The sequence below is a fragment of the Trachinotus anak genome, unplaced genomic scaffold (assembly GCF_046630095.1).
Source record: "Trachinotus anak isolate AG129_WGS33_773 ecotype Australia unplaced genomic scaffold, CSIRO_AGI_Tana_v1 ptg000032l, whole genome shotgun sequence".
NCBI lineage: Eukaryota > Metazoa > Chordata > Actinopteri > Carangiformes > Carangidae > Trachinotus > Trachinotus anak.
This window is the reverse complement of record NW_027273883.1, coordinates 4,675,950-4,687,965: the sequence shown is the minus strand read 5'-3', so window position 1 is coordinate 4,687,965 and position 12,016 is coordinate 4,675,950. Positions and strand designations below refer to the sequence as shown.

The following is a 12,016-nucleotide window of genomic DNA, read 5'->3' as shown; positions in this document are numbered from 1 at the left end:
TGTTAGTAAATCATTAGCAAACGGTGCCACAGGTCTCACTTTCTTATGAATCATCAAGTTTGCAATTCTAGGCCTAAATGTTAGGAAGCCAGTAATAAAGGCCAATGGGTCAGTAATAAATCATCAGCAAAAGCTGTTCACCTATAATAAGTGGATTTGGTCCAGATGCTCTGCAGCCCTTTTCCCAAAGGTGAGTGGTCAAACAGTCCCTGATTAAATATAACTGAAAGAGGATTTTCCTCAACTTGGCGATCCAAAATCAGTTATTAAACCTTTACCCGAGTTTCACATCACCCTCATCTGCCCTTAAACCAATTTTGCATTGCACCTCTTGATAATTGCCTGACTTGATGCAACACAACCATTTTGTCTTTCATTCTATGCATTCTTGTAAAAACTTGATGCTTTTAATACCCACAATGCACTTTAACCAAAAGTTAAGTCAGAGATTCGAGTGTGAATAGTCTTGTGATAGCAGTGGCTAATGTAGCTTCGAGCTGCTAGCCGTAAACAGAGAGGAGGCGCAGAGGTCTGGTAATGCCACACCCCCCAGATTTTTCTCATTTTCAGATTTGTGGTCTTCAAACTGATACTGAGTCAAGTGACATCACTTGGGGCAGGTTATCAGCCTGTGTGCAGCTCCCCATGGAGCCACAAAGGTTTCATATGAGGCGCTATTGGTAGGCATGTTTTTGAATGTTGGACAGAACCAAGTTTGCTGCTTCTTAGAAGTTTTGGTCTTTATGCTAAGCTAATTGCCTCAGAGCTGTAGCTCCGTATTAAGCACACATACATATGAGTGTAACTTTTAAGTAAAAGCATTACCATATATGTATCACAAGAAAAATATTGTTGTGAGGACAGCTGGTACATGCTAACATGCTAACACGTGATTGATCATTTCTTGTGCTTTCAGATGAAGAAAAAAGATGAGAAAATTCTAACCTGTAAATATTTCTGATCTTTACCACAGTAAAATCATCCCATCATCAACTTCAAAGGTGTTCTTGTTGTGTGTTCCTGAGAAAAAATAAATTTCAGAGATGCAGTAGGTTACAGGATTTTTCTTTTTACTACATTACATAATTTATCTGCTGTTCAGTGTGAAATCATAAACCTTTAATGCTCAGTATCAAATACAGTGGGAGGATATTTAAAAGCTGCTTTAAAACATTTAAGACAAACCAGTGCATCTAAACTATCCATTACCCATAATACTTTTTATCATTTATTTCAGCAAGTTATTTATTTATTTCCAAGTCATGTTGTGTCTTATAATGTTAAGTTTTATGTTCTTGTCAGCAGATTTCAGTACAGTGCTGTTGTATAACTAATTTATAACACCTGACTCTGGTTTGGAGGTTAAGGCTTCAGACTTCGATGCAGGATTGTTAAAGTTGTTAAATGTTTGCTCTTGCTGGGTTCTGTGCTCAGTTGAGTTTTATTTGAATGTTAATGCCTGATTTTCAAAAAAAAAAAAAAAAAAAAAAAATATATATATATATATATATATATATATATTTCTATATTACAAACCTTTGTGTAGTATGTGCCTTAATTTGGCCAGAAAACATTTTGCCTCTGCTTAACTCATACTAAAATATTGATACTGTCCAGTGAGAATAATGTCATATGACCATAAGAAGTGGAATTTTCTCAACCATTGAGTAAGCATGGATAAACCTTTTTATCTGACCATAAAAAATAAAAAAAATTAAAATAATACTTAATTAAAAGTACACAGGTGCATTAGCATCAGCATGGTGGAGAAGGTTTTTAGGTCTTGATTTTCTATTGAGAGAAACTCGTCTGTTTTAAATAAAGGGCATCAGAGCAAAGCAGGTAACACTGATGATCCACTATTGGCATTTCATGATTGAAACCATGTGGCCTTTTACAAAATCAATACTTTTTAGGCTCTGTTTTTCTTCATTCACGTCCACTTCAATTCTTGATCCTTGACTTTAAGTGAGAAATATTTGCAGTTAGGAGGAGCCATAATTAAATCTACCGGAAGACAAAGTAGGTCAGCTGCAAGATGGGTTGTTGGGTGGGGGGAAGGAAATCTGTTCCACTTCAAAATAATGGAACTAATTTACAACATTCATCAGCTGGAAATGACTGAAAACAAGTTCCCTGCCCTAAAAAGTAAAACAAAAGAGACATATATAGAAAAGGAATTTAATGCATCATCTGAAAATGAACCATTGAAGAGAGACAGTGCTACAGGCAGGTGGTGCCAAAGAAGAATGTTAAAGCTATTTTGTTTGAAAATAAAAAAAACTACACTTGATCTCCCTCAATGCCACTGCTAACCCCATTGAGGCGTAGAGGCAGCACAGCTCCACTGTTAAAGGAGGCTAATTACTCCCAGTATCTCCCACACTCCAGGGAGGCGAGGTCATCCAGAGGACAGGCATGTGAAACATTCCTGCAGCCTGCTGCTGCTGCTGCTGCTGCTGCTGGACCTCCCTCCCAGCTCAGTCGTCCTTTCTGTCCTCCTTTCTCCTCCTTCATCCATCCTCCCCTGGCTCCTCATCCTCCTCCTCCTCTTCCCTCTGTCCCATTTAACATTGCTCACATTTCTTTCTTGCTATCCATCTTGATCACGCTTTCCAGTATTCATTCAGTCATGTATTGTAATTCTGTGATAAGAGTGCATCTATTGAGCTATTCATCAATGCTTTTATTGTGGAGGGAGTTAGCATATACTGATTTGTCTATAGCCATGTTAGCAGCTCTGTGAAGCTACATTCATAGATTAGGGTAAATGCTTACACCAGCCTGCTAACACGCCAACATTACTAACATAAGCAGGTGTAATGTTTAACATGTCCACCATCTTTGTTTTGAGTGTTTGTTTGTTAGTATGCTAACAGTTGCTATATAAGATTCAGGTCATTTTTTTCAAAAATCAAGAAACATATTTAGATAAAATTTTAAACCAATGTATTGTGAGGCAAAACAACTTCAGATGTTCTGTTGTGCTTATTGACTGTAACTGCTTAATTCACGCAGGTCATTGCAAAATGTCTATTTTTTTCCCACTTTCCAAACAAAAGTGTGAATTCTGTGACAGGCCTACTAAACATATAAACATATATGATGGGAATGTAAGGAGCAGATATTCAGTCATAAACCAAAATACTCAAAAAAATCTAAATTCTGACCTGATGGTGGTGCTAGATGAAAAGTGAGAAAACACAAAAGTGTCTATAATTCATCCTAAGGGGTGCATGGCTGTGTGTAATCAAGTGTCCTTACAATCCATCCAATAGATGTTAAGATATTTCACTCAAAACCACAAATGTCAACCATATGGTGGTGCCAGTGGAAAAGTCAGGGAATCACCAAAATCATTCAGGGAAATTCTCTGTGCAGCATAAATTTCTATTGAAAATCTTTTGGCTATGGTCAACTGGATTGATAAAAACAACAACAACAAAAACATAAAGAGATGTCTTTATTGTTCTTAATAGTTAATAATATTAAAATATATTGATGTATTGTATACTGACTGCAAAAACAGCATGCTATGAAAATACATTCAGGCGCCAGTTTATTAGGTACACCAAGCTAAAGCAAATGCATACTAATACAACAGCCCTGCAATAAATGACAATTTTAAAGTTCAGTTTTTGTTGAAGGTGTATTAGAAAAATGTTTGCAGTGTTTTTCGGGAGCTGTAGTTTGTGGTGCTGTTGAGTGTTTCTGCTATTTATTTGAATCTCTTTTACATAAATGGGGTGGACATTCTCATTTTCCCCTTTGTATTTAGGTTTTTGTCATGATTTGGTCAGAAGAAATCTGCCCTGAATGTACACAATTGCACAAACCCCCAGAGAGAAACTGCATCTTGGCTTTGTTAAATCCTTTTTATCTGCTCCCTATTTTGTGCATGTGTTTATATGAGTGTCTGCAGCATTTTGTCCAAATATGGCCTTGCACCAAATGGTACAAAGGAACAAAATGACCAAATGATCCTCTGTCTTCCTTTTGCTTCTTTACAACCAGTTGTAAACCTTCAGTTGGAGCCTGGTACCATTCAGGGGTTATTTATTAGTGCAATATATCTCTTTATTTTCACTGTCACACAAGGATTACAGGGACTGAACAGGTTTAAGATGGCTTCCTGTAAGTCAAACTCCTCTTTGAAGTTATATTTGATTTTCTGAAGGGCCAAACCTGGCCTATTAAACAGCTGAAAAACAAGGACAATCTTGATGATTGATAAGTGGTTGCAATAATTTTTGAATTTCAGGCCAATAACATATTTGGGACATGGCAGCTATATTCTCTGATGTCTAAACTGTAACCCTGACTTGGAGAGTTTGACATTTATGGCTGCTTTAACCTTACAACACAGACATACTACAATGACACTAGCCAAATTCATACATTTTTTAATTAGTTTTTTTATAATATGAAACCTAAAAAGTCTAACAAACTGAATTTCAACTCACAGTCAGAGTTCATCCTCTGGTAAATAGACCTATTGTGTTCATTAACATATACATATATAAACATTAAATCCACACTGAATAACATAAGACATAAAATATCTACATTTCTACACTTACAAAATAGTTTTTAAAAAAGTTAAAACCCCATCTCTCCATACTTTTTTGGATATTGTGTCAATCTTGGACATTAAATGTATTAATGGAAACAAACAACTTCAAATAACTTTAAAATAACCTTAAAAAATGCAATTTTTCTCTTACTATTGTTCCAGTAGCCAACGATAACTCCAAACGCTGCTCTCAGTTTTGACCAATGTCAGGATACTTGTGATAAATGTGAACCCATCTGGCTTCATTTACAGTACAGTAAAGCTTTAGAACAATCTTAGAAACAGGTTAAAATGTATTGTTTAAAGTTGGCTGAAGCAGCTCAGAAATAGATCTATAGCTAGCAACTATTTTGTGAATTTCGTTTTCGAAAATTTGGCTCTGCTTTCTTATGAAAACAGGAAAGCGCAAGTAGCTTCCCATGAACTTCTTTGTCTAATTTTATTAAGTTTTCAAAGCTATCTGGTTAGTCCTTAAAGTGTTGTTTGAATAAACATGTGCCATGTACAAAAAAAAATATTCAGCTGCATTTTGAACATAAGATCAATTCTAAGAAAAATCATGCCATTGTGGAAAATACAATTCCAAGGCAAGACAATCATGCAGTGAACTATCAATGCTTTTATATTCAGCATTAAGCTTTACAGATACAAGTCATACAGCATACAGCCTGCAATCTCTCATCAGGAAGGGAGGCAGCCAGATCAACTTGTGACCACTCCATGCATGAAGATAATTTGGGCGTTTTCATTGTTTCCAAACCAAATAAGCATCCATTTAACTCAGATTGTTTTTTGAGATAAATGATATGTGTTGGGGGCCATTACCAAAGTGGGCTGCTCCACTGTTGTGATCTTGGCAGTGCCTGACTCCGGCTAACTACCAACTAATCCACAAATGGGCAAAGAGGTGACCAACCTGTCACTTCAAAGCAGCCACACCCTCAATTATACATAACTTTAAGTTTTAATAGAATTGAAGCAGGCGAGCTATATAAAAGTTCACCCCCCGTACAGTTGTCATGAAGGGGGGAATTGGCTATAGAGACTAAAACTGTTGTTTGTTCCAGGCTGTAAACATGATTATTTCTGTCATAAAGCTAGACATTTCAACATGGGAATCTATGGGGACTGACTTGTTATGGAGCCATCCTCAAGTGGTCATTCAAGGAACTGCATTTTTTGGCACCGTGCAAGTAATTTACTTTCTTCCTGCTCTTGATATTTGCAGTAATTTCTGCTTGTGGGAATGCACAACATTTGTCAAGATAAGGACCTCTTATCAGTCAAACCACTTTCTTTGGTTACTCTCCAGCCACCAAAGCCTTGCAGTGAGCTGTGTCTGTCATAGGTAAATAAGACATTTGAATGCAATTCAGATTACCTTACACATCCTTTGTGCAAAACCCCAGCTCTCAAGGATTTCTTAGTTTTGCATTTGGACCACAGTTTGAAGGGACACTGATCTGGGAAGAGATTTAATCTCACACCTCAAATTTGCATTGCTGAAACTTGAGAAATTTTATCAGCTTTTCAGCAATGGAAGAACAACAACAATTTTTTATCTGTTGCAAATACTGCATGCTACCCAATATTAAAACAAAATAAACAACATTGAAGATGATTAATAATGTAATTGACAGTATGTAATGTCTAACAATTAGCCAATGTGTTTAAACACATAGGCTTTGAAGAACATATAAATATAAACTATTTAGTTTAAACTCCAGTTTAATAATCCAGCACAGTTAAATTAAAACATACCCATTCTGACTGAATATAAGGAAAAAAAATCTGAAGTTTAATGTCTATTGCACAATGCAGTACTTCGATATGCATGTTTAGAAATGCCAGGATATCGCCTATTGTGATTCTGAAAGTCCATCAAGGAAAAGCAGTGACATGACAAGATATTGATGTAAATGATTTTATAGCTTTGTATTCTAGTGCGGTCTGGCTTTTATATTCGGTTTTAAATGCAACATTTCAGTGACATGACAAGATATTGATGTAAATGATTTTATAGCTTTGTATTCTAGTGCGGTCTGGCTTTTATATTCGGTTTTAAATGCAACATTTCAGTGACATGACAAGATATTGATGTAAATGATTTTATAGCTTTGTATTCTAGTGCGGTCTGGCTTTTATATTCGGTTTTAAATGCAACATTTCAGCTCAAATCTTTCACATTTTCCAGTATTCATTTAAGAGCCCTCTCTGTGAAGCATTTAGTGCTGTGCTGAATTCCAGCAGGCGCATATTTAAATATACAAATGAGGACTCTGACAAAGGTGACCTTGATTGATATTAAAGTTGTTTGGTCATTATAATAACATAAACTACCACTGGATGAACTTTTTAACTTCCTTTTGCACGAATTTAAAATACCTTTCCAAACTGTGGGTTTCCATCAGTCAATAACGCAAAAAATATACAGTATAAATATTGGTTATTCAGGTACTTTCTCTTATATACGTTATTGTGTATAAATCTGTTACAATCAACTTACAATTACTTAAAGATAGTTAAAATTGTATATTGACTTTATGAAGTCGACAACAACAGCAAGCCATGAATTATAGCTAAAGTATGTAATTTTGTATGTGTATATATATATATATATATATATATATATATATAAACAGTAACAGAGCTCTTGCACATTAAACATAGAGAAGAATCTTGTCTTTGCTGAAAAACAGTGACAATGACATTATCTATTGGCTTCATCAGTCTCTTCTTCTTGTTTTCTGGGTTGTCACCCACCTCAGGGTAACATCACTCCGTAAAGTCTTGAACCTGTCATCTAGCTGAGAGGGAATAAAGGTAATGTTAGATGGTTATTGTCTGAATGATAGAAGCATTTTGGAAATCTAGCTTCATAAAACAGAAACTACTTCAAGCATTATTGATGTCACATGTTATGTTTGCTAATTGAGCCCAACTTTACTTGAGGGCTGTTAACTGTACTTGTAGGAAGTTGTCAGAGTCAACAGTCAAAGCTGTTTTGATTGTTCTCCTTGGTGTCAATAAAGTTCATTTTTTCATCTGAGGCAATTTGATGTCTGACAGCTATTACTGAAATCAGATTTCTTGAGAACTGAAGTCTAAGATCTGATCCAGAGATCTGATCCTGAGGCTACATCCACACTACTATGTTTCAATTTTAAAATGCATCTCTTTTTCCACACTACTCCAGAGTATTTGAGTGCCTAAAATGGAGACTTTTGGCTGTACTGCTGGCCCTGCATTAGTTTGAAAACTCTGGGGCTGTGTCTGGTTGGGCAAAAAACTGAGACCTTTGGAAACAGTTATGTAGATACCCATGGTCTCTCCATGGTTTAGTCTTTTCAGCCTTGATTCTTAGTGATGAAAGCATCTTTTTTGGACATTTTAATATGGAAAAGTTAAATATTATAACTTTAAGTGTAATGTGTGAGGTCTCAAACAGAGGTATGGTCAGTCTCAGTATCCTGAGGTCTGATGCCTGAGATCTGGTTTTGACATCTGCTGCTTGAGGTGAGGATCATTGAGGTCTGATGCCGAAAAATAGGTCGTGAAGTCTAATGTCTGTGATTTGATGTCTGAGGCATGATTCTGAGCATTTCTATCGGAAATCGGATTCTTCAGGTGAAGTCTGATGCTGAGGTCTGATCTTGGGAACTGATCCTAAAGTCTGATTCCTGAGATCTGGTCCTTTGGTTATATGCTGTAGGTCTGAGGCCTGTGGTGTGATACTAAGGTGCTGAGTTCTGATGCCTAAGGTCTCATTTTCAGACGCATTTTGAGGTTTGATTTTGGGAACTGATCAGATGGATGGTCAGAAGTTCTGATGCCTGAGATTTAATTGTGTAGGGATAGGAGGTGGTTATACCTGCTGGAGAATCTGGCCAGTAGTAGCTGGATCTGAAAGGTCAGCAACAGTCTGAATCTTCACCCTCACCATGGTCTTCTTCACTCCCAGGTCTGGTCAGTCCGACAAACATATATCCACAAACCAAGGAGGGAAATATTATTGCATTGTGAGAAAAAAGCAAAAAAGAATTTATGAAATTTATGAAATGTATATTTTGTTTCACCTTTATAGCACCAGAAGAAAGATTTAGAGTTACAGTTTGCATCACCCCAAGCATGTTGTGATTCCTCGGCCGCACAGTACTGGCCACCATAGTTATTTGGCTGTCCTCTATACCAGTTTCTGAAGGAGCTGCTGCTCTTGTCTGACCACCTCCATGGTACTCTGTACAAGCCAATCCATGCAATAGCCACTGACATCACTGACATCACTTCTGTGTTTTCCTGAGCAGTCTCGATCGTAGCCAGGTCAGTGTGGTATGTTCTGCAGTAAGTCTGGGCATCCTTCCATGACTGTTTATCGGTGATTGAAATATATGTTTTCTGGCCTGGAGGATTTGTTTCTACAATAGAGGAAAAGTAAAGCTATTGTGAGAAGCGCAGCATCATCAGCTGTGTGGAAATGGAAGATTAAGATTTTACATACAAAATATATGATCAACTTAATTAAGATGTATACATACATTAAATACTCAACAGAACTTTTACTTCTCATTTTTAAAGTATATTTTGCTGGTAATAATTTTGCAGTACTTTTACTTGAGTAGTTTAGAAGCCAGAACTTTTAGCTGTAATGGGGTAAATTTATGGTGCATCTTTGTAACCTTTACAAGTAAAGGACCCGAGTACCTCTTCAGTGACCATAACATGAAAGCTCACTTACCCCTCGGGACTCATATCACCGTGGGGACAAACGCTGAGTTCCCGAGAGACTATAGACGCTGAAACTGTGGAAAGCACCCAGAGAGAATGCTGAACATTCACGTGCAGAAGCCTGCAGGCGCGGCCTAATTTACATTTATTTGCTAAAACCTAGCACCATGTTGGTGCTAGGTTAGATCAGCCGTGGAGACCAAGCTGCTGTGGTTGTTTTGCTGTCAGTCCTCTGCACCTAACTGTAACCACCAATCACAGAGCGCCCCTTCAATTGATCCAATCTAGCACTTACTGCACTCCACCTGATCCAGCACATGCATAGTTTCATATTGTGTGTCGCTCCATGTTCCATGTTTGATGCTGTGTATTGTTTTCATCTCCAGTCCCTCCATGTAGGTATATGTGTTGGTCGTCACTGTTGATTTTATACGGTTGATTTGACTTTTCCAAATCCCTATCGTAACAAAGTCATGTAGGCTGTGGTTTTGGCAGGTTTATATTGGGTATAGGGGTGGAACATTCAACTATTAAGAGCACTCACCGGCAGAAACATATATCTGTGCCTTTAGTAGAGACTGCTTTTTGATGGTTAAAACTTGGTTTTAGGCTTTTGGTTAGAATTAGCTGTTGGTCAGGGTAGGTTCAAGAATTCAGTTTTCTTTAAATCAGCAAACACAACATTTTTCTTACCGTTGTGACAAACAAAAGATAATTTGCGGGAGCAGATTTCATCATTCCATCTTCCATTACTGTACACAAACACACAGGTCTGATGTCCACCATAATTATTTGGCTGAGCAGAGTCCCAGTTGTGGTAATCAGTTTGTAACGTTTCACCAGTTGCTGACCACCTCCAGGAGTTTGAATCATTGCCCATCACTCCCTTCCAGGATGTTGGATCATCAGTCAGTCCAATCCAGATCCATGATGTGTCTGAACTTGGTCTGTTTAACTTGCTTAAATCATCAATACTTTCAATGGTCACCAGATCAGTGTGTTTCTCTCTGCAGTAACGCTGAGCGTCGGTCCAGGTCATCTGCTGGTTGATGTAGTGGTACTCATAAAATCGGATGTGAGAGCAGGAAGTGAGGCCAAATGCTAAGTGTTGATGATAGAGAACAAATTTAGCTGTAAAATTGTAAAATCATGCTTGTAACTATTGATCTGAATACTGTTTAAAGGTTTTTCTATTTAGTTTCATAGTAGAAAATTTCTCATCTTTAAATTAATGTTTGTTTTTTGTTCACTTTTAGATTATATATATATATATATATATATATATACATATATATATATATATATCAAATAAACCACATGGCGAGTAGATGAGTAAGAAAATCATTCATCATGTGTCTATCATAGAAATAAATTGATTGTTACAAACAGTATTGCGCATCATGGAAACAAATAAATTCCAGTCCTATCTTCATGAGTCAGATATTATTAACTTTTACTGAGGACAAAAATGTTTTTCAAAACTGATGATTTGATGATGGACTGAAGATTTTAAAATGAGGAGATTCAAATTAGAGGTAGTCAAGGGTTCCTGTATGTCTTGCAGATATACTTATCATCTTCTGACATTTTCTGCATTCAGAATTATGAACAACTATGACTTCATTGCCCTTATGAAAGCTCTCTTACAGGCCTGTATTTCTCAGCTGTATGATGGTGCTTGATCAACATGAACTTCAAGCAATAAGAAGTCTTACCGAAGAAGACAAATGTCAAAAGCTCTGTGCAGTCCATTTCTGATTTCACTGAAAAGTGACAAAAATTAAAAGCAAAAAAATGTAATAAATAAAAATTGTATTAAGTATGAAGCAATTAACAGAACAAAAATCCACCTGAAACAATTGCATACGAACCAAACATGTTACATTTTTGAAAAAGCTTGACTCCAGAGCCAATATTTATAAAATAGCTATAGTGCCTTTGGGTAGATATACATTGTAAATAATAAATGAAAATGTATTCCTGGCATTTTACAAAACATTAAAATTACTGGGTGAATGCAGGTGATTCACACTGGGAAACTGTGAGTTTGTCAAAGGGGTTAAATTCCATAGCATAGAACTGTAATATTAGTGAAGTGGATTTAATTTAGTTTATTTAATAAAATATACTCACGTGTAAAAAAGAATTCTGCATTTGAAATGAACCAACAGCTGGTATCTGTGCAAGGAAATGTCTGCTCCCCTCTCTGAGAAGTATCCAGTGCTGCTCTGCATTTTGGCAAACTCATATTTAAATATCCAAATGAGGAAAAGGTAACCTCTTATGTAACCATGATATTTGGTTATCAAAAAGTTAGATGTCTTGGCGCAGTTTTATTATCCAGGTTCTACATAGACCTTGACAGATCACTGTGGCAATTTTGTTATATTTACATACTTTTATGAATGCAGTTTGTATTCATTGTGATCCATATTTCCAGAGGACGGCTGAGTTCCAACAACAAAGCCACCGGCTATGTTTTCTTACAGTGTGAATGGGTGTGCCCTTTGGTTTGAAGCTGAATCATTTGGTTGTTGTTATTATTGTGGCTATGCTAATTCCTGCTATTGATGTAGCTATGGCTATAATACCCTTTACGGCACCACCGGATGTGAAAGGTGTGTTACCAATATACACCACAGTTCAGAAATAGCTTCACCACATTGCCAAGTCAACTCGGCCATGACAATTCACTGCACATGAGCAGACCCCACACAC

At 36.7% G+C, this 12,016-nt stretch overlaps 1 protein-coding gene across 1 annotated transcript; it reads right to left on the bottom strand.

The window, feature by feature from the left end:
• Positions 1-8,390: 8,390 nt before the first annotated feature.
• Positions 8,391-11,769, bottom strand: LOC139613926 (C-type mannose receptor 2-like). The gene is made up of 5 exons (XM_071470948.1): positions 11,432-11,769; positions 11,014-11,061; positions 9,992-10,399; positions 8,650-8,988; positions 8,391-8,536 (listed from the first exon to the last, which is right to left on the bottom strand). The coding sequence occupies exons 1-5, from the start codon at positions 11,544-11,546 to the stop codon at positions 8,439-8,441; spliced, it is 1,008 nt and encodes a 335-aa protein (XP_071327049.1). The 5' UTR covers positions 11,547-11,769; the 3' UTR covers positions 8,391-8,438.
• Between the last annotated feature and the right edge of the window lie 247 nt (positions 11,770-12,016).

Coding starts and splice junctions, on each gene's coding strand:
- LOC139613926 (XM_071470948.1), bottom strand. CDS start 11,546: ATGAGTTTGCCAAAATGCAGAGCAGCACTGGATACTTCTCAGAGAGGG. Junction 10,400..11,013: donor TTTGACATTTGTCTTCTTCG/GTAAGACTTCTT, acceptor ATCAACACTTAG/CATTTGGCCTCACTTCCTGC. Junction 8,989..9,991: donor ATCTTTTGTTTGTCACAACG/GTAAGAAAAATG, acceptor CCTCTATTGTAG/AAACAAATCCTCCAGGCCAG.